The 20934-nt window shown below is 35.0% G+C and overlaps 1 protein-coding gene across 2 annotated transcripts in view; it reads right to left on the bottom strand.

Moving 5' to 3' along the window:
• Nucleotides 1-17303, bottom strand: part of kiaa1549lb (KIAA1549-like b) — a 142577-nt gene extending 125274 nt beyond the window's left edge. For both annotated transcript variants that reach the window (XM_056478795.1, XM_056478796.1), the window contains exon 1: nucleotides 16889-17303. In XM_056478795.1, coding sequence (XP_056334770.1) covers nucleotides 16889-17174 — 286 coding nt within the window. In that variant the 5' untranslated portion in view covers nucleotides 17175-17303. The remainder of the gene's footprint in view (nucleotides 1-16888) is intronic.
• Between the last annotated feature and the right edge of the window lie 3631 nt (nucleotides 17304-20934).

The raw sequence follows: 20934 nt of genomic DNA, 5'->3' as shown, positions 1-20934 counted from the left end.
AGGAAGAAATGACAAGCTTTGGATGTTTATATCATTTTTATATCTTCTAAACGCACATATTGTAACTGTTATGAAGCACACTAGCTTATAGATATCCTTAAAACTAATATATATGAAATATATAATAAATAATATATATATATATATATATATATATATATATATATATATATATATATATATATATATATATATATATATATATATATAAATATATATAATATTCTATAGTTTAATTCTGCCTCTGCCACATTTGTCTTTATACAGAAGAGAATTGTATTGCTATGAGTTAAGGAAACTGGTAGCTGCACCAGCATGACATCTAACAACATTTATTCATTTATTCAGAAAAATAAGCAAATTGCAACCATTTAGTTGCAGTCTAGGGGCCTGATTAGTATATTTAGAAATCAACACTGATCTAGGTTAATAAATGCAAATTTACACTGTGACATAGATCGGGGTACTGAGTGAAGAGCCTGCTTTAAAATCTGAAGAGTTTAGATGCAAATGCCTGTAAGTGCCTTTTTAAAATGAGCATTTTTTCAGGATCCTGTGTTTATGATCTGTTATTTCACTATTATGGTGATGAATAGGTTATTTTCACTGCCTTTAAAGTGAAATAACTGAAAATAAACATAGGAACCTGAGAAAATGCTCTTTTGTTAAAATAAAATTTCAGATGACACCTACAGGCTTTTGCATTTGAACTAAAAATATATCAGCTTTGGATCTTTAGGAGTATCTGGATTCAAATGAATACTGGCGTATTTGTTGTTATACTCAATTAAGAACTGCAAAGTATCTAAAATTCAAAATATGCTTGCACAAAGTTGTTCACGTTATCAAAATCCATAATATGGGCAATAGCAATAGATTAATATTGGCAGCAGCAATAGGTTAACAGACATTAATTAATAAATTCATGTCAATGGATGATGGAAAATGGGATCAAAAAGCAAAGTACAGATTAGCGACAGAAACTAGATCTACCTTGATCTAAGCAGAGAGACTCTCTCATGAAGGTACTGCACATCAGCACAAGTGAAATCTGTGCCACAGTACACTGACCTAAATAAGATTTTTTTAAAAAAAATCCATCAGAACTTTATCCTACTTTGATACCTTGCTGAGTTTGAGTGAGAGAACAGGCCTGAAGCAGTTAGATATTCTGTGAGAATGTTAGATATATCCATGACCACTGCAGAGTTTAACAGCTGAACTGAATCCTGATAGCTATCTGCTACATCTGAAGGAGATTTAGGTGCTGCCTTTACCCCTGGCTTGAAGGTTGTAGTTGTATGTGTTTGTGTGTGTAAACTGGCGTTTCAAGGACAGTTTTTTTTTATATATATATAATGACATGAGTATGACCCAGGATTACATTCATCCAGCAGCTAGGATGTGCTCAAGGGCTCAACAGCAGCTAGGGGGTGCTCAACCTGTGGACTGTGTGGGTCATAATGCCTCAGTATATTAATGGGGACTCTATACTTCTCAGTAAGCACCGTCTTTTGGATGAGATGTTAAACCGAGGTCTAGACTCCCTGTGGTCATTAAAAATCCCAGGATGTCCTTTGAAAAAAAGTAGGGGTTTAACTCTGGACAAAATTGCCCACTGGCCTCTGTTCATCATGGCCTCCCAACCATCCCCATATCATAATTGGCTTCATCACTCTGTCTCCTCTCCACCAATCTCCTTGTGTGTGGTCTGTTGCAATATGGCTGCTGTTGTGTCATCCTGGTGTGGTGGATGCTGCACACTGGTGGTGGATTAGGAGATTCCCTCCAATGTGTAAAGCAATTTGAATGTCTAGAAAAGCGCTATATAAATGTAAGAAATTCCTTTTTTTTTTTTTTTTTTGCTGTATAAAATACAATATATCTATGGAGAGTCCCTGGAAACCACCAATACCAATATGTGTGTTTTAATGTTTGTGTGTGCACCTTGTACAAGGTAAAAAGTGATTAGTTGCTTTACTTTAAAAAAGTGAGTAAAGTGGTTGCCTTATTAGCAACAAGTTGATTTCACTTAAAGTTAGTAAACCGATTGACTTCACTTTCATAATTATGCACATAGTTTGTTTATTTAATAAGTATAAGACAATGAGTTTTCTCTCTTTTTTAAGTCAACTAATCAATTTTTAAAGTGTATTACAAATATCCCCAGAAGTGTAGAAAAAAATGTATTGTCCCCATGAGGAAAGTAGTTCATGAATCACATAAACTCAAGCCTGAAATTACTCATAACCCCGGGTATAAAAACTTTTGGGTTTGACTGTATAATGAAGTATTTTGAAAATGTAAAGATGAAGATTTTCGTGTGAGGGTTGGGTTTAGGGGTAGGGTTGGGGAAGGTGAGTGGTTCTCAATTCTGGTCCTCGGGGTCCCCGCCCTGCACATTTAGTATGTTTCTTTTATTTGACAAACAAGGATCAGTTCATGGATCTCTCTGTTAATGGGTTAAAAGTAAGGAATGGAAACAAAATGTGCAATGGGGTGGTGCAGGACCAGAATTGAGAACCACTAGGGTAGGGCAATAGAATACAATTTGTCTGCACAGTATACAAATCATTACATCTATTAGAAATTTCCAAAAATACAGCTGTACAAGTGTGTGTGTACCTACATAGAAGGATTAAATCTGTACTACAAATATTAATTAATTCATTCATTCATTTTCCTTTAGCTTAGTCCCTTTATTCATCAGTGGCCACCAGTGGAATGAACCGTCAACTTATCCAGCATATGTTTTACACAGCGAATGCCCTTCCAGCTGCAACCCAGTACTGGGAAACACCCATACACACTCATTCACTCATACACTACGGCCAATGTAGTCAATTTAATTCACCTATAATGCATTTCTTTAGACTGTGGGGGAAACTGGAGCATCGGGATGAGACCCACACAAACACAGGGAGAACATGCAAACTCCACATAGAAATGCCAACTGGCACAACCAGGACTCGAACCAGCGACCTTCTTGCTGTGAGGCGACAGTGCTAACCACTGAGCCACCGTGCCACCCTGCTACAAATATTACAAGAATAAATTACTAGTATTTTTACTTGCAGTACAAATGAAAAATACAAATAATTGTGGACTGCTTGTGCACTTAAAGTTTACTACTGTACTGTTGCACTTTAATGTATACATGTAAGTATACCTTTATATAATAAAAGTGGACCAATTTAGTCCCAAGCGGTATTTAAGTAGTGCACTTACATGTATATCAATACGTTAGGATGCTTACTATATAAATTATGCTTAATAAACACAGTATGCAAGTATACAGTACTTCTTAAAATGAACATCATTTCTATAGAGCAGGGTTTTCAAATTTCTGGAGGTCCGCAGCTCTGCAGAGATTAGTTGCTTTCGACTAAAATCACGGCTGCAGGGGCGGATCTGAAAACGAGGCTGTCAGGTACGACACCTCGGGGCTTGTAAGATTTATTTATTAATCCAATAACATTAATCCAAAAAGATTGAACAATTGGAAATTCCCAAAATAAGTGAGCTACACTTTCAGTGTTAATTTCACAGAAAAAGCTAGATAGATCAATGTTACTTTTAAATTTCTGAATAAACGGCTTGACAGGATTAAACTATTTTATAAATATATAAATTATTTTAGATCTATTTTATAGAATAATTATTTATCTCAATTTGATAACATTATGGCCGTGGCACAATTAGTGATGACTATTATATTACAAGTCTGTAAGATTTATTTGAGTTAATATTTGGTTATTCACTAAAAATATTTCATTTAAATCATATTTGGAGCTGTATACAGTAATGGCCCGTTTCCACTGAGTGGTATGGTCAAAACTGTCAAAAGACGTACCAAACCGAACTGTACCGTACCGCTTTTGCGTCACCCTTTCGAAAGGGTACCAAACACGAGAAAGAATGCCAAAAGGCGGAGCTAGATGTGCAGCTGAATTGGTTTACAGAGATACGTCATTCACTCGCGCAACAAGCCAGAATGAAAACAAAGGACCTGCAATGTTGAAAATACACAGCCAAGAGATTACAGCGTAATTAAATATACATATAATAACAAGCCATGGTCAACCCGGGCTCAAACACACCTTGTTGTCATCTTGATGAACAGCCACAAAGCCAAAAAGAAGAGCAGAGTCTACCCTATGCCCCGTAGTTTTTACGAGCCAGTCTGAAGCGCGAGTGGTTTTGCTTTCTTGCTTGCGCTCGCCGCGCGTCTATATCTGAAATAACAAACTTCTTGTGCTGATGATAATAACCTGCGCTTGATTATTGACGTACTTTTGAAACCCGATCCTGTCACAAGCTGACAAACGCGAGAGTGACATGCGAAAAAAACGAAGAAGCCGGAAAAAAGGAGCACATTATTTTTTCAGCAAACGTGAACAAACTGCCATGTTTAACTATTATCATCACCTTTTGGACTATTATGAACTCGGAATGATGGAATTATTTTCTAACAAGAGGCTACACGTGCTGCTGAAGATTAAAAACACATTTAATCATGAGAGGTTTACACTGACTGAGGGCTATATTTAATGTTGTTTTTGAACCTAAATCAAGACTAAATGTCTGCTGTGTGTAGTTCTTCTGTAAATGTTAACATATCGGAGACTGTAAGGGTCTGTATGTGTTCATATATGTTCATTTATTTATTTATTTTATATAATTACAAACGATACAGTAGGCTGTTTTGCACTGTCTTTGATCTGCAGTTATAATCAACTCATGTTTATAGAAAAGTTAGTAATAAACATTTAAGTATTTATGTATATAAAGCATCTGTTTTGTGAGAAGTGATTTTCATATGATATGTGAGCGACCTGTACAGCTTAACTGAAGACATTTTCTTGAGCGAAAATGACTTCATCTAAAACTTTCTGTCATACACCACACCCACCAAAAGAGCACCCTTTTAGCAATGGAAAGGAAAGCTTGATAAAGGTGACCCGTACCGACCAGTACTGTACCTTACTGTACCAGTCAGTGGAAATGAGCCATAAAAGGTCTGGATGAAAATGGTCGAAAATAAAACTATGTAAAAAATCTAGCCTTTATAAACAAATTATTTAACAAAAAAAGATGATTTGGCCTACAGCAGTGAAATATTTAAAGTCTTTTAAACCAGTGACATTCTTGCTGTGAGGCAACAGTGCTAACCACTGAGCCGCCATGCCCCCTGTCAGGGAATGGGGGAGAAGTAGGGGTGGAAGGAGGGATTCTTCAAGAAGAAGATGACTGAAGTAAGACACTTATTTATAGTAAATTAGGAATTATTCGATTGGTGAATCATGCGTTGCTAACGCAGGACCAGCTGTGGTCAATCATAAGCACGTAATCCTCTCAAAATTAGTTTATAAATAAACTTCACTTATATGGATGGTCCTTTTTAGAAAGTAACTTTCAACTATGTCATTCTGCTGTACTTATAATAATGGTAACTCTAACCAAGTTTACTAATGGACCCTTTTCACATTTCCAAATCTTTCCGCAGTCATCAAAGTTGGTTAAACTAAAGCTTTGTTGGGTAAAGTGCAGTGAATGGAAGAGTACCACAAATCTTTTTATTTATTTATTTATTTTTTTTATATTTCTATTTGCTCAAATAATTAAATAAAATATCCATGATAGTGTATTAACAACTTTCAAAAAAAGATAAGAAAAACAAATGTGTCAGACTGATGAAGGCTGCCAAACAAGGGAATGTCAAATTTAACTGTCCCACTCATAGACCCTCTTTTAGAAACTCCTTGCATAAGCAATAATTATTTGTTTGTAATTTGATGCAAAGGTTAATTAACACGAAGTAACATTCCTTTCTAAAAAAATACAATAAAATCTAAATTTTAAATACTTATGACCGTGAAATGCATCTTGTGCTATCTTGTTAAACGGGTTTATACTCTGAGTGGTAACTTATAATTGGAAGGCTGTCAAAAGGGGACTATAAAATTGTGTAACCAATATCTTGTAATTATAATAAATTACATCCTTATGGAGCTGTTTACACCTGCTCACTTCCTGTGTGTTTTTCTGATGGACTAGCTATTCAAACGTGAAAAGGACATTCTATTTTGACCTGTAATTAATCATTGAAGAGGACCTATTTGCCATTTTACAAGATGTAAAATAAGTCTCTGATGTCCCTAGAGTGTTTCAGCTCAAAATACCAAACAAATAATGAGGGAGAGATTGTGGCTAATGGGCGGGGCTTTACCTCTGTGATCATGTGTACAAAGGGCAAATGTAAATCAAAGTATTTCTACAGACAGTTTTTAGTTTTATGAAGTGTGATTATAAAAAAACTAAATTAATACATTTTTACCATTAGAAGCTGGCTATATTCACCAACCACACAACTGATTTTTGCATAATAGGTCTCCTTTAAGACAAAAAAAAAAAAAGTATGTTAAATTAATATGAAATGGCAGCATAGACAGAGATACATCAGATGCAGTGGCGGATTGAGGCATGGGCAATATGGACGGTCACTGGCTCTTCACTGCTGGCCAATCATCTTGCCCTCACCTAGCCCTCAAAAAGTCCTCACTAGACCCACACATATAGTATGTTTGTTAAGAAGTGTCTGATCATGTGTTTATCATCAATTCTCAATAGCCGCGTCCCAAATCGCATACTTATGCACTATTCTACGCCATAGTGGGTTCACACTGAAAACTCTGAAAATAATAAGTGCACTTTAATTACCCAGATGATGCACTCATTCAGCCGGTTAAATGAAGTGTGGAATGATGGAAACTTCATACACTCAGCAACCGCAGGTTTGCTCACGAAGCGGAAGGGGCGGAGCTATCGGGCGCACATGTTGGATTACTTTATTTATTTTGGATGGTTAAAGCAAAATTCTCCTACGAGATTAATTATAGCGCCTCCAGATGGTGAATGAGGTTATACTCATGGCAGGTATTATTTAATAGTTTGGTCATTTATTTCACTGATTTGGCAACCGTCAAACATCAGGGAAACGGTTTGAATTTCAGTTTAGTAAAAAAACCATTAGTGTTCCATTTGGGACGACACTACATACATATACTATGCTGTTGAGTGTGTAAGTGCATAAGTACATAGTGCATGAGTGCATAGTGTATAGTGTGCCATTTGAGACGCAGCTAATAACACTTGAGCTGCGGTCACACTAGAGTTTGTGCGTGCAAAATTCTGTCATATGGCGTTGTGAAAAAAGGCCATGTTTTAAATTTCTGTTCAGAGAAGGTCATGTTTTGATCCTCGATTTGTTTCACTCAGTTATTGATGCGATTTCGCAGGTCAGAGTTCACCAAGCTTGAACTTTGCAACGCAGTAAACTGCGAAACTTGATACACATAATTGCGTTTCCGGTCTGATGCATTTGCGTGCATACAAATGGAAGTCTATGGGGTGAAAAGTCCAGTGTGACCGTAGCTCTAGTTAATGACTAAATTATCTCATTAACATTTATCACTGCCTCTGTATTCTGGACTGTTTCTTCTGTTGATTCAACGATAATTCAATGAAGGTCTGCCATCAAAAGCTGGACACACCATTTAAAATATGTCAGATTTTAGTTGTGCAAGAGGTTAGTGTTAAGAAAATCACACAAAATAATTGTGGTAGGAAAGGTGTATTCACAAACACAATAAAACAAGAATGTCAGAATGTGGAAAGCAAACAGTTTAATGTGCTATACCTTAAAAACAGTCCAAGAACTAAATCTGAAAACACTGACATTCAGCAACCATATTTACAAAACATTTTATCTTACCACTAAGAGTTCTCTATAATAACGATATTTAGCTAAGAGTTACTTTTAAAAGAAAGGTGCTAAGACAACTTTTTCTGTTGACCTTAATATTGACGGACAGTGGGTGCATCCATTGGAATCTTTTGGACCTCCTTTGGACTTCTGCTCTCATTCACTTCCATTGATTTCTAGATGTTAAAATAAACACATTATAAAGCTTCATGTTGCAAACAGATATTTTCTTATTGCGTTATTCTATTTTTTATGTATAGTTATGAACACACTTGTTTGTAGAGCAAGCAGTTTGACCGTTCTGCCATTTATTATTCCTAGCCATTTCTCCCATAGGCAACTGAATCAGAAGTTCTAAAACAAAGGTTTCAAACTCGATTCCTGGATGGTCGCAGCTCTGCACAGTCTTGTTCCAACCCTAATCAAACATACTGTAGCTAATACAACTAATCAAGGTGTTAAAGACTACTAGAAAGTATTAAGCAGGTGTGAGTTGGAGGTGGTTGGAGTTAAACTATGCAGAGCTGTGGCTCTCCAGGAATTGAGTTTGAGACCACTGCTCTAAAACGAACACAAAACCGAGCGTACTTCCGCATCGCAGAATAAGGTCAATAGAGAGAAATCCTAAGCTAAAGGTAGGAGCAGGGTTGAGATTATTGCTATGCCTATTATGAACTAGTTTTAAAAGGTTTTGAGAACTAATTTTGGAACAAAAATGTATGAGAGTATGAGAACATGCCCATTACTTTTCCTAAATTGGCAAGTTAGGAGTTTAAGTAGCCTTAAAATGTGTTGTGAATACGGCCCAAGGTTAGCATGAACTGCTAGCTGTGAAATATTATCATACTAACAGATATCTGAATTATTTTTGGTAGATTGTGATCCTTTCTGTCTAAATCATCAAGATAAATTTGTTCTGACAGTTTAATGAAGAATGAATTCAGTGAATAATAGAGTTCTTGTCATATTTTATTAGCATTTGGAACAAACTGTTGACAATAAGAGAAAGGTTAAAGGTGTCTGAATATGTTTTGGTTTTGCCTGTATCAGCCTATCACTAATTGTTATTTACTAGACTTTTAATAACAGTGATTTAGATCTCTGCCCTATCTAACCACACCAGTCCTTCCTAACAATAATATAGATTTATCACTTGTGTTGCTGTTCTGTGTTGCTGATTACGTCGGTTTATCTCCATTAAGTGAAAGGGCAAAGTTAGAATTTTAAGAGGCATTGTACATCAGCACTTTGGGGGCTGCATGAATGTCTCGGGAAAGATAAACGTTCTGAGCCACAGGGCAGGCCATGCGGCATAACCTGATTTAGCCCTGCAGTGGCCCGAGGGATAGTGTGCTGTTTATAACAGTCTGGGGAGAGCTTTGACAGTTCAGAAGGAGACAGGGTCTTATGGGATGAACATCAATACAGAAATGCAGATGTGCTGCTCTGATAGGAGTAAATCTAGGAAGCTCAGCTCGCTCTGGCTCAAATGGTAAGTCTCGCTGTCAGTTTCTTGCACACTGAAGGAATTCAACTGGCTCTTCATAAAGCCAAGTGCCCCTTTTATTACTGTTTCACGTCCAACCGTGGTGCACTCATTGTCCATAATAATGATTTTTTTCCTGCAAGAACGCTTTCTTTGCCATTCCAGATGACTTTATTATGAAGTTATTTGAGTCATTGCAGTGATGTATGGATGCAGTCCTCCAAGCTCATGGGAGTCATACACAATATGAATTCTTTTTCCTCTGCACCATGACTTTATATTCTGTACTGTACAATATTTCTGTGAAGTGACAAGACTTTTGTCTAAGCAAAGTCAGACTTTACTGTCCTAATTAAATAATAAAAAAAAATCAAGGCATGATCATATTTTATTTTGGTAAAATAAGCATAATCTAGAGGCCTTTGCCTTTCATATAAGGCACTTCTGATACCAAACGATCAACTAGAAGGCAAGTTATTATTTGTTGTGCCTACTTGGAACTTGGATAGGTGACAAGACTTTAGTCAGGTAGTGTAAGGTAATACATAGGTTATTTTCATTGCCTTTAAAGTGAAATAACTGAAGATAAACATAAGGCAGAGAGAAAAAAAAAATGCTAATTTTAGAATAATATTTCAGATGGCACTTCTGCATCTGAACTCTTTACGTATTGTTGACAATGATTCATCCTTTGAGTTTATCCTTTTTAAGCATTCATTAATAGTGTCTCATATTGGCACACTGCCAGTAGTCCCATACCACATTATTCAATAAACAAATACATTAACGCACCATCACAAGTGAGCATCATTATAAGCAATCCTCATAATATTTAATTGACTTTACCCAGTTCACCAAGGGGAGAGACATGAATGAAGGAATGTCTCCTATACTGTAAACTCTTACTGTAGATTATGCAATAAATAGCTGTAAAATAGCCAGTGTTTTGCTGTAATAAAAGGAAACAGTATTTTACTGTAAAACGAGCAGGATTTGTATGAAATTGTGTAGTGCAAAAACTAAATTACAGTAATTTACTTTATGTAGCCATTAAAGGTAGTAACTGTGATAATAAACAGTAAATAACTGTTCATCCATTACTGTGCCATCTACTCTGATGCTTTATGGTGATATATATATTTAGAATAGTGCATTTATCTTAATGCAGAAAACAATGATTTAAACATTAACACACACATATACAGGATGTTGGTCTAATTCTAAACACAAAATAATGCAAAAAAAGTTTTCAGAATATGTTGGCCCTTTAAGGGAGCCAGGTGTTTGATTTGTTTACTTCCAAGTGCTCCATTCTCTGTTTAACAGTTCAGATGCAGAGGCTGATGTTTTAAGCCATAAATTAGAATCTACAATGAGTAAATAAAATGTGTTTAAATGTTTTTAAGGGTTTCTAAAGTAAGTCTGTGCATTAAGTTATATTGTTGTTGTCTTGAACTGTGTACTTGAAAGCTACATTGTTAGCTAGTTCATCTCTCCTTATATAACTTCTAACATTACTCTTATTTAAGTATATTTATTCAATGGATATTGCCTATTTCCATAATGTACAGTCTTTTTTGGCAAATAAGCAGATTTTATATACATAAAAACCATTAAATTCCAATCTCCTCAGTTAAGATTCGCAAACCTCTACTATCAGGTCCCAGGTTGTGAATTTGTTGCCAAGTATTTTTCAGAGCTGTTGCCAATTATGAATTCATAAGGACAATAGAAACGTTTGTTTTCTTGAACTTTTTAAAGAAAATAATAATAAGATCTCTGTAATGCCAACTTTATTTTTGTTTGTATAATTATTTAAAACTTTTTAATGAGAATTGATGTGTGAGCCTATTTTTTGACAAACATGTTTTTAACCATATCTAGAGTATGTGTGTGATCTATTGATATGTTCTTTTTTTAATTATTTGAAACTTAAAAATGAGTATCAGTGCTGAACAATTTTTTTATTTTATTTTTTGCTTAGGATGGAGTTTGTAAATTAATTAATTAATATATATTTTTATTGGATATGTGATAGTGATAGATGTTGACAGTTGCTTAAATGTTGTCAAACTCAGTACCTGGAGGGCTGCAGCCAGCAGAGTTTAGTTCCCACCCTGCTTCAACATTACCTGTAGATTTTTCGAATAAGGCTCAGTTAGTTTGATCAAGTGTGTTTAATTAGAGTTAACGCTGAACTGTGCAGACCTGTGGCCCTCAGTAATATGTAAGATAAAATGTAAATGTTTGACACCTGTACTATATACACTGCATGTGTTGTTTAATAATTGAACCTTTTTCTTTCATTATAAATAGAAAATGTATTGATATCTGCTGATTTCTTTAATTTTGTCGTACATTTTCTGTTGTATATGTTTTTGCTGCCAAAACAATAAAATACATTTGTCTGAAGAATTTATATGCTGTCTAATTTAATAACACATAAGAATACTGATTAATTTTAGTAACACTACAACAACTTGGCATACCGTTAATGTGTATGCAGTATAATGCTGTGAGTTGTAACACTACAGTACAGTAATTAATTGTAAGCAGTTTCCAGTTTGTTACCGCTACTGCTCTATTACAGTAATTAACTGACAACACTGTTCCCAGCTACTCACTGTAATGGTTCTGTTACAGTAATTAACTGGCAACACTGTTGCCAGTTAGTAACTGTAATGGTTTAGTGACAGTAATTCACTGGCAACACTGTTACCAGTTACTCACTGTACCAGTTACTCACTGTAACTCCAAAACCGGACACTTGGGGGAAAACCACGTGAGCACGGGGAGAACATGTAAAGTCTGCACAGAAATGTCTACTGGCCAAGCTGCTGTGAGGCAACAGTGCTAACCACTGGGCCACCGTGCCACCCTGTCAGGGAAAGGGGGAGGAATAGGGGTGGGAGGAAGGATTCTTCAAGACAAAGATGACTGAGGTAAGAAACTCTGGTTATTTATAGTGAGTCAGGAATCATCTGATTGGTGAATCATGCGTTGCTGATGCAGGACCAGATGTGATCAATCAAAAGCATGTGATCCTCTCAAAATCAGTTTATAAATAAACTTCACACATTGATCTGGTATGTTTGAGTTGAATTTGTGAAGCATTTCTGGAGTTATATTTGGTCTCATATTTACTTTGGAATTCTATTGTAAAACTGTTGTCATTCATTAGATGTTCTATTACTGCAGTCTTACCTCTGTCAAAATTAAACTGATACTTCACACTGGAAGTTGCATTCTACACTTTAAACAATGCTAGGATCCACATAATCAATTTGTGTTGAGACAACATGAAGGACTTAAGTTAGCTGACTAGTTTTTACAAGTTTAAGATTGAACATAAAACAACTAAGCTGTCCTAAAAACTGTTTTTGCAACTCATTTTAAAAAAGTAGTTTGAACAAACAGCAAATGCTATTTTTTGAGTGTATACCTTTGTGATCCTGCCTGCTTCAATTTGACTGAAGATCTCAAATAAATCATCAGCAAATGGCTGAGGCAGAGCAGCCTAAAGGTTTTACTTAATTTAACCTTTTGTCATCTTTACAACAGAGTGCTGTGTAATGGAGTGCAGCAGAGCAGTGCATGAACAATTGGGCCAGGTTTCTGTACTGTCTGTGTGTGCGTTTGTATGGGACCTTTAAAAGCAGCCCAGGCTCAATGGAAATATGTGCCACAGCCAACATTATCGAAGCATGTTTCTCAAGATACGTTTCGTTTCATGATTAAGATAGAAATCCACTGGAGGGCACTGGCTACATTTCTGCAAATCTGCAAAGCAATGCTTAAGCCTGGTTTATTCTTCTTCGTCAAGTGATTGTTGCGACCCACGGCGCATGCAATATGCGTAGCCATGCATTTATACTTCTAAGCGCTGTGTGTGTTGCTGTGCAATAACACTTCAGAACTGCTAGCTGGCAGTAAGTGTCTATGTTCCTCTGTGTCGAGTTTCTTCGCTGGTGTTTTGTTTTTTCTGAACACTACCTTAATGTAGAAGTGGCTCAAACTCACTCATTTTGAGGTGGAACTGGCAAGCGTGCAACAACCCTAATCATAAGGTAAACACAAAACAACAGTCTCCATCCGGAGCTCCTTCACTGTACTCCACACTTGTAAACACTCGCTCCATCGTGCTCGCGTGGCTCTCACCTCCACCCACACTCGTCAGCAATACCAAGTTGACCAATCACAGAGCTTGTGGTACACATCGCTGCGACATGTCGTTACATTTTTTGAGAGGTGCACATCAGGCTGCACAGTAGCATACGCGTGCGCTTGACGCAGAAGTAAAAATCAGCCATTAGAGTACGATTTAACCTACAGATCACCTAGACCTGCGGATTCCCAAAGAGAGGGATGGAACCCCCTGGGGGTCTCATGACAATAGCCACCTTCACACAGTATCCAGAATACTTCTGGAGCAACTTGACTGGTAAATTCATAAAAGTGCTGTAAAGGATATATAAAAAATATTAAAATGCTACAAATAATAAATTCTGTCATTATTAACCAGAAACGAGGTTTAAACGACTTTGCTTGTATTTGTAAACATGAAGGAGGTCAGTCTTTTAGTTGATGGTTTCACTTTTATTTAAAGGGCCCGTATTTTACCCCTTTTACAAGATGTAAAATAAATCTTTGGTGTCTCCAGAATGTGCCTGCAAAGTTTCAGCTCAAAATACCCATTAGATTATTTATTATACTATGCAGAAAATGCCCATTTTGCGGGCAGAGCAAAGTGTAGCGGTTTTTGAAGCTTGTGCCTTTAAATGCAAATGAGCTAGTTCTTCTCGCCCACCATTCCCATGTAGGTGCCTGCTTTTCATGTGTCAGATAAGCAGCAGTTGTTGACAGAGACAGACCTGGATGAAGCAGTAATCCACCTTATTAGCCAAAAATACCAAGTAAGTTTATTTATTGTATTTTTGGTAGAGTTTATTCAACCCTTTCTGCAACGATTAGTCACACAAATGTCGTTTGCAGGTTTGCAGCATACGCACACAAGTTTACTGACACTATGATTTGAGAAATGTTGAATCGCTGAACTATGTTTGTGACAATAGAACTTAGAATCTTAGTTACCTAAAGATGGTTTTAGGAAATGCACCCCTGTTTATATTCTTTTTTTTTTTTTTTGATGAGCCCTTCCTTATTAAATGTGAAATGAGCTCTGATTGGTTACCTATTTTCCTTCGGCTTAGTCTATATTTCAGAGGTTGTCACAGCATAATGAACTGCCTACTATTTTACACAGCGGATGCCCATCCAGCCGCAACCCAGTACTGGGAAACACTCATGCACACTTTTTCACATACATACTCATATAATTTAGTTCATCCAATTGACCTATAGCACATGTCTTTGGACTTGTGGTTGAAACTGGAGCACCCAGAGGAAACCCATGCCAGAACACGCAAACTCCACACAGAAATTTGGCCCTGCTGGGACTTGAACCAATGACCTTCTTGCTGTGAGGCGATAAGGCTAACCACTGAGCCACTGTACCACACACACACAGTATATATATATATATATATATATATATATATATATATATATATATATATATATATATATATATATATATATATATATATATATATATATATATATATATATATATATCATATGTGTGTAGTAATTGTAAATATTTTAGATAAGATGTTATAAAAAATGTAATGTCTTGGGACCTAGGACATTCAGCACAAAACTAATACCAATACACATTATGTCCAATTTCTTAGTAAAAACTTTAAACCCTGTTAAATTACTAAAATTAGAAGCATATCTTAATTTTTAAATTTAAAAATAAATTTGAATTCTTCATCTATTTACAGCTTGTTATTATCATATAACATACAGAGTGATTCAAAAAGAATACCACAGATTTGAACATCTGTATTTAATCAAAGAAACATGATGGAACATTGGGTAATTTATCAATGTGAAGAATACTTAAAGTTTTTTTTTTTTCAGTATAAAACAAGTTCACAGATGTTCAATATGACCCCCTCCAGACACTCGACACTTGACATCAACCCAAAAGTTGTATTCTTTTTGAATCACCCTGTATTTGTAGAATGTGTGGGGCAGTGGAAGAGGAACATGGTCACACAACACACTCTCAATGTCTCAAGGGTTTATGTTGGTCATGTAATCATGGTAAAAAAAATAATAATAAATAAACAAATAAATAAATAAAAAAATAAACACATAATCAGCTGCCAGTACTTTGTTGTTACTTTTAAAACACTGTAAAAATGTTAAGTTTCACACAATTGATTTGTGTTGGGACAGCATGAAGGGATTAAAATAATTTATTAGTGTTTACAAATTTAAATGGATTGAACATACTTGCTTCTACAACAAGAATTGTGTTGTTTCATCCCATTTTTTTATTGAATATTTGCACTGAATATAATAAAAAAAATTCAAATATACTTTCTAAATAGTATATTAGACCCATTTATATTATTAATTCTAGCTCGGTTTTTGTGTCTTTAGTAGAAACAATATGCTATCTGCATTTTAGGAAGGAGATCACATGCATGAAGGATAATCAAATTTGGGTAAGGCATCTAAATAACGCTACAAATCACCTGCTGTGGGTGCTTATTTGAAAACATTGATTCCCCAGACAACATACGTTCATTCACAAAGGATATACAGGATCTCTGCAGCTGCTCTCCCAGCATTTACTAAACCAGCAGACCTCAGCATCTAAAAAAATCAGCCTGTGCTGCTGTGGACAGTTTTTAATGCTCCTTTGCACCAGTTGATTTATGACGCCCACTGTGCAATATGAGCACATAATTAGTCCTGATTACACGCTTTGGGACAGCAGTGTTAGCTATCGCATGCAATTAAACGATGCATGTAACGGTGTGCAGCCACGTCAGGCACAGATATGTGTTTAAGCGTGTTATAAAGACAATAGGGTGCTGCAATCTTGAGTGTGGAGCTGCAGTCTTCTTCAGCGCGCGCCTACACACTTCACTGCGTTACTGCTGGACGCTAGCTCACGTGCGCTCCAACAATTACATCACACAAACACACACACTTCAGTAAAGTCAAGCCAAAGTAATTGCACTGGCAATTAGACACATGCAATGAATGTGCATGCAAAACATCTCGAATGAGCGCTAATAACAGTAGGCCTATTGGTTATTTAAATATCTCGAGGCAAATACTGCACGCAAATACAGACGTAATAAATTATCAAACACAAATAAATAAATAAATAAATAATATCGAATGAATTTAAAAAAAAATCGTAAAACATTTTTGCTTATGGGTCCAAGATAATCACCAGCTATACTATTTATTTTTTTATTTATGTTTTAATGCCATATTAGCAGCATTGGCTATATTATAAATATATAAATTATAATTATTTTATTTAATCATAATAACAATTATTATTATTATTATTTTTATACATATTAAATAATAATAATAATAATAATAATAATAATAATAAATAATTAGTAAATAAATTACAAACATAAGTTTCTTGATAAGCATCATACAAGATGACAACAATACTGCTAAAAGGTCTTTTCTTAATAATTAAATAAAAAAAAGCAGTTTTTTAAAGTGTCGGTATAATATAAAAGACCTCGCCTTACCGTCAGATGCCTGCGCGTTGTGTAATAGAAGTAGGAATATTGCTAAAGATGAGAGTTTAACGCTCCGCATCCCTGTGCACGAGCATCCTCTCCTCCAGTCACCGGAGCGCAGGACGCTGCTGCTCAGTCTGCGCAAATCTCTCCAGATCCCCGCGACGCGAACAGCCATTTGGGTTTGCAGAGGAGGTGGCCCGGTGTCGGTAGTGGACCAGACATCTGCACAGATCCGCGAGTCAGTGGGACGTGCGGTGGTCACGCCGCTCCAAGTGCCAGAAAAGAGCCGCATTCGTGAAAATGCCCATATAGTCCACCATCACTGCGACAAGGGGGACGCGAGAGCGCTGTGCGTTTTGGGGGGGGACTGGTTTATCTAAAGCTCACAGTCCTCTTTGACGCTCATAATGAGAGCGGAGGATAGAAGATATGCATGTAATTCTTTGTCTTATAAAAAAAAAAGTGTTCCCCGTATGCGAGCGAGATGTAGTTTTGTGACATGTGCAAGCTCTAGTGGACAGCACAGAGTATTACCGGGTAATAAGTCACTTAGAAAGGCAATTAAAGGGATAGTTCACCCTAAACCGAAAATTCGTTTACTGATCTTTTGTTTGTTTCAAACCTTTATGAATTTATTTCTTCTGTTGAACACAAAATAAGATACTTTGAAAATATTGGAAACCTAAAACCGTTGACTTCCATATAACAATGTAAAATAATATTATCATTCACCCAAAACTGAAAATTCAGTCATTTACTGACCCTTTACTTGTTTCAAACTTTTATGAGTCTTTTTATTTTGTTAAACAAAAAATAAGATATTTTGAAAAATGTTGGAAACCTGAAACCGTTGACTTCCATATAACAATGTAAAATAATATTAGCATTCACCCAAAACTGAAAATTCAGTCATTTACTGGCCCTTTACGTGTTTCAGACCTTTATGAGTTTCTTTGTTTTGTTGAACAAAAAATAAGATATTTCGAACAATGTTGGAAACCCGGAATTGTTGGCTTCCATATAACCAGGGGCGGATTTAACCAATAAGCAAGTTAAGCAGCTGCTTAGGGCCCCAGGAAATTCGAGGGCCTCCAAATAAATACCTAGCTGCATAAATGATACCTATACATTATATATAACATTGTTTTCTATCATATTTTGTATGGTGAACATCTAAAATGTTTCATTTGAACATAATTATCTGCGCAAATTTGTCCCCCACCTTTAATCATGGATCAGTCCAGCAGTCAAATGAGTAAAGACTTAGTTTTAAAAATGAAACAGTTCAGTTATTATTTTATAGTTGTGAATTCATTTTAAGAAAACAAATAGTTACAAATGTCTTACAAGATGCTTTACATGTTATTATTATTTTGCATTAATATAAAAAAAGCAAAAAAGGAGATTGAATGATATACGAAAAAAACAAACAGCAAAATAGTAATAAAAAAAATGAAAGTACAAAAGGTGCATTTTAGAACTATTGGAGCACATGGCTGGAATTGCTTAGGGCCCCAAAACCACTAAATCCACGCCTGTATATAACAATGTAAAATAATATGTATTATCATTCACCCCAAACTGAAAATTCAGTCATCATTTACTGACCCTTTACTTGCTTCAAACCTTTATGAGTTTCTTTTGTTGAACAATAAAGATGATATTTTGAAAAATGTTGGAAATTGTAACCGTTAACTTCCATAAAATACTGTAAAAAATGCTGGGTTCCATACAATCGATTTGTGTTGGGACAGCATAAATAAATAAGGTTAACTTATTAGTTCACTGAAAAAAAAAGATTTCTGTAAAATTGTTGCAAACAATTTATATGGGTTGAATTTAAACAGACAAATGTAGCCATTTTTGTTTAAATTCAACCCAAATAAATTGTTTACAACCACTTAAAAACAAAATTGTAAACCCAAAGAATCACATTTGAATAAGCTTTGAAATTTTTTCAGTGTTCTTACAAATTTAAGTGGATTGAACATACAATCATTAAGTTGTCCCCACAAAAACTCAAGAATTGTGTTGTTTCAACTCATTTTAAATTAGCAAACATCATTTTTGAGTGTATTTGTTTATCCTACTAAACAAAAAAAAAGAGATTGCAAAAAAAGCGAATACAATATAGTAATACCGCAAAAAATTAAAAAATAATTATATATATATATATATATATATATATATATATATATATATATATATATATATATATATATATATATATATATAAAACATTGTATATGAAACGTTTCAAAGCAACACCGCACACCATATATCATATTGTCTTTGACTAATTTCTTAATTCATAAGTCCATAGGTTTCTTAAGCGCATTTGTTTGAATATTGAAACCTTCTGTGGAATAAAATATAATTAATCTTCAAAGTATATTTGTATATAAAAAGTGATTATTGCCTTAAAGATGCAAGTAAACCATTGCTTTTAAAGTGATAAGTTGACTTTAGTTAAAATACTAGAGGAAACTTGCCTAAAATTATTAAGTAAATAAACTGTGCATAATTGTTTTCTAATTAAACTAGCTTAGTGCCAGGTTACATCAGCCTTATTCATTTCTAAAAGGTAAATTTGAAAATTTTAAAAACATTTTCGACCATGATGAAATGTATTTTGTTAAAGAATTTTTATGTGTGATATTTTTGTTAAAATAAATTGAATCAAATCAAATCAAGGCATCACTGTTAAGGCAACAGGTTACTTTTTTTAAACTAACTGTTTACTATTCATTTACAGTATTTAAGGCAAGTACATCAAGTAATTGTAATTACCTAAAAATGAACAGTAATCACCTTGTATACTTAATTTGATTACAGAATATTCAGTTATGTAACTAATGACACTTAATAGCACTAATTACTTTTGTAGTTTTAGAAGTTAATTTGCATCACTTTTTAAAAACAATTCTGCACATCCTTGCTAAAAAACATTGATGAAAATAACTTCTTATACACCAAATTTACACATTTAATTCAGATCAAGTAATGAATCATTGAAATACCTAATTTTTTTTCTATTTTAATTAATAGCCTTGAGCTGTACTTAATTGTCTTCACTAAATCAATTAAACTCCATTGTTTTACAAGAAAAAAAATCTCTGCTAGTTACATTCCCTCATCATCTAATGGAGCTCAAATACACACAAAGACCTGTTTTGCAGTACAGCACGAGTCAGAAGTGGTTTTAAAAATTGCTTTAAAAAAAATTTAACAAAATGCATTATATATGGGCTTTTCACTCTAAACCCCTGGTAAGGGTATTTTGCTTTCCCATTCATAATTATTCATTTCCCATTCATTCATATTCATGCATTACCAGAGGTTGACAATTTAATGTGTATTTATAAGCCGAGTTTTATGTTGATTAATGTTCCTATTTGGAAAGTCATTGTCATTTTCTATGCAAAAGCAGCACTTGTTTACAGTCCTTAAAATGTATCATTTAATTTACATTACTTTACCCAACATTTTTTTTACACAGTACGCCACATCCATTCCATTTGCCCAAATCATATGAACATGAGGCATATGCAATGGGATGCATGTTGCCATGTAACAAATACCATTGTAACGCCACATGATTTCACACTCTGGCATGGCAGTGCAGAATTAAATTCACAAAACTGGTGGTAAACCTGCTAGGGATTCATATCCCATATTCACATTTCCAAAAGTGAAATGTTTCTTTTCAGGGGTAAAAGCAGTGTTTAGTTGTGATATTTTTGGTGTGACACGCAGTTTATAATATATACCTTTTTTCAGACAAATGTCCTAGACGTCCAACCTAGGCTTATTAGAAATATGTGTCTAGGGCTACATTTTTGAGAACCGACAAATATGTACCCTGGACTACATTTTCTGTACATGCGGCATGTACATTTTTGACAATCTCAAATACGTTACTGGGGCACGCTTTCTCATACGTGCAACTTATTGTTTTCGTTTTACACACAAAATTCAGCCATATGTACCAGCGAGCACATATTTGTTGGTTCTCAAAAATTTTACTCTGGGCACATTTTCCCAATGAGCCT

Source organism: Danio aesculapii, chromosome 18 (assembly GCF_903798145.1).
Source record: "Danio aesculapii chromosome 18, fDanAes4.1, whole genome shotgun sequence".
Lineage (NCBI taxonomy): Eukaryota > Metazoa > Chordata > Actinopteri > Cypriniformes > Danionidae > Danio > Danio aesculapii.
The sequence above is the reverse complement of the archived record's forward strand: the minus strand, read 5'-3'. Positions and strand labels throughout refer to the sequence as shown.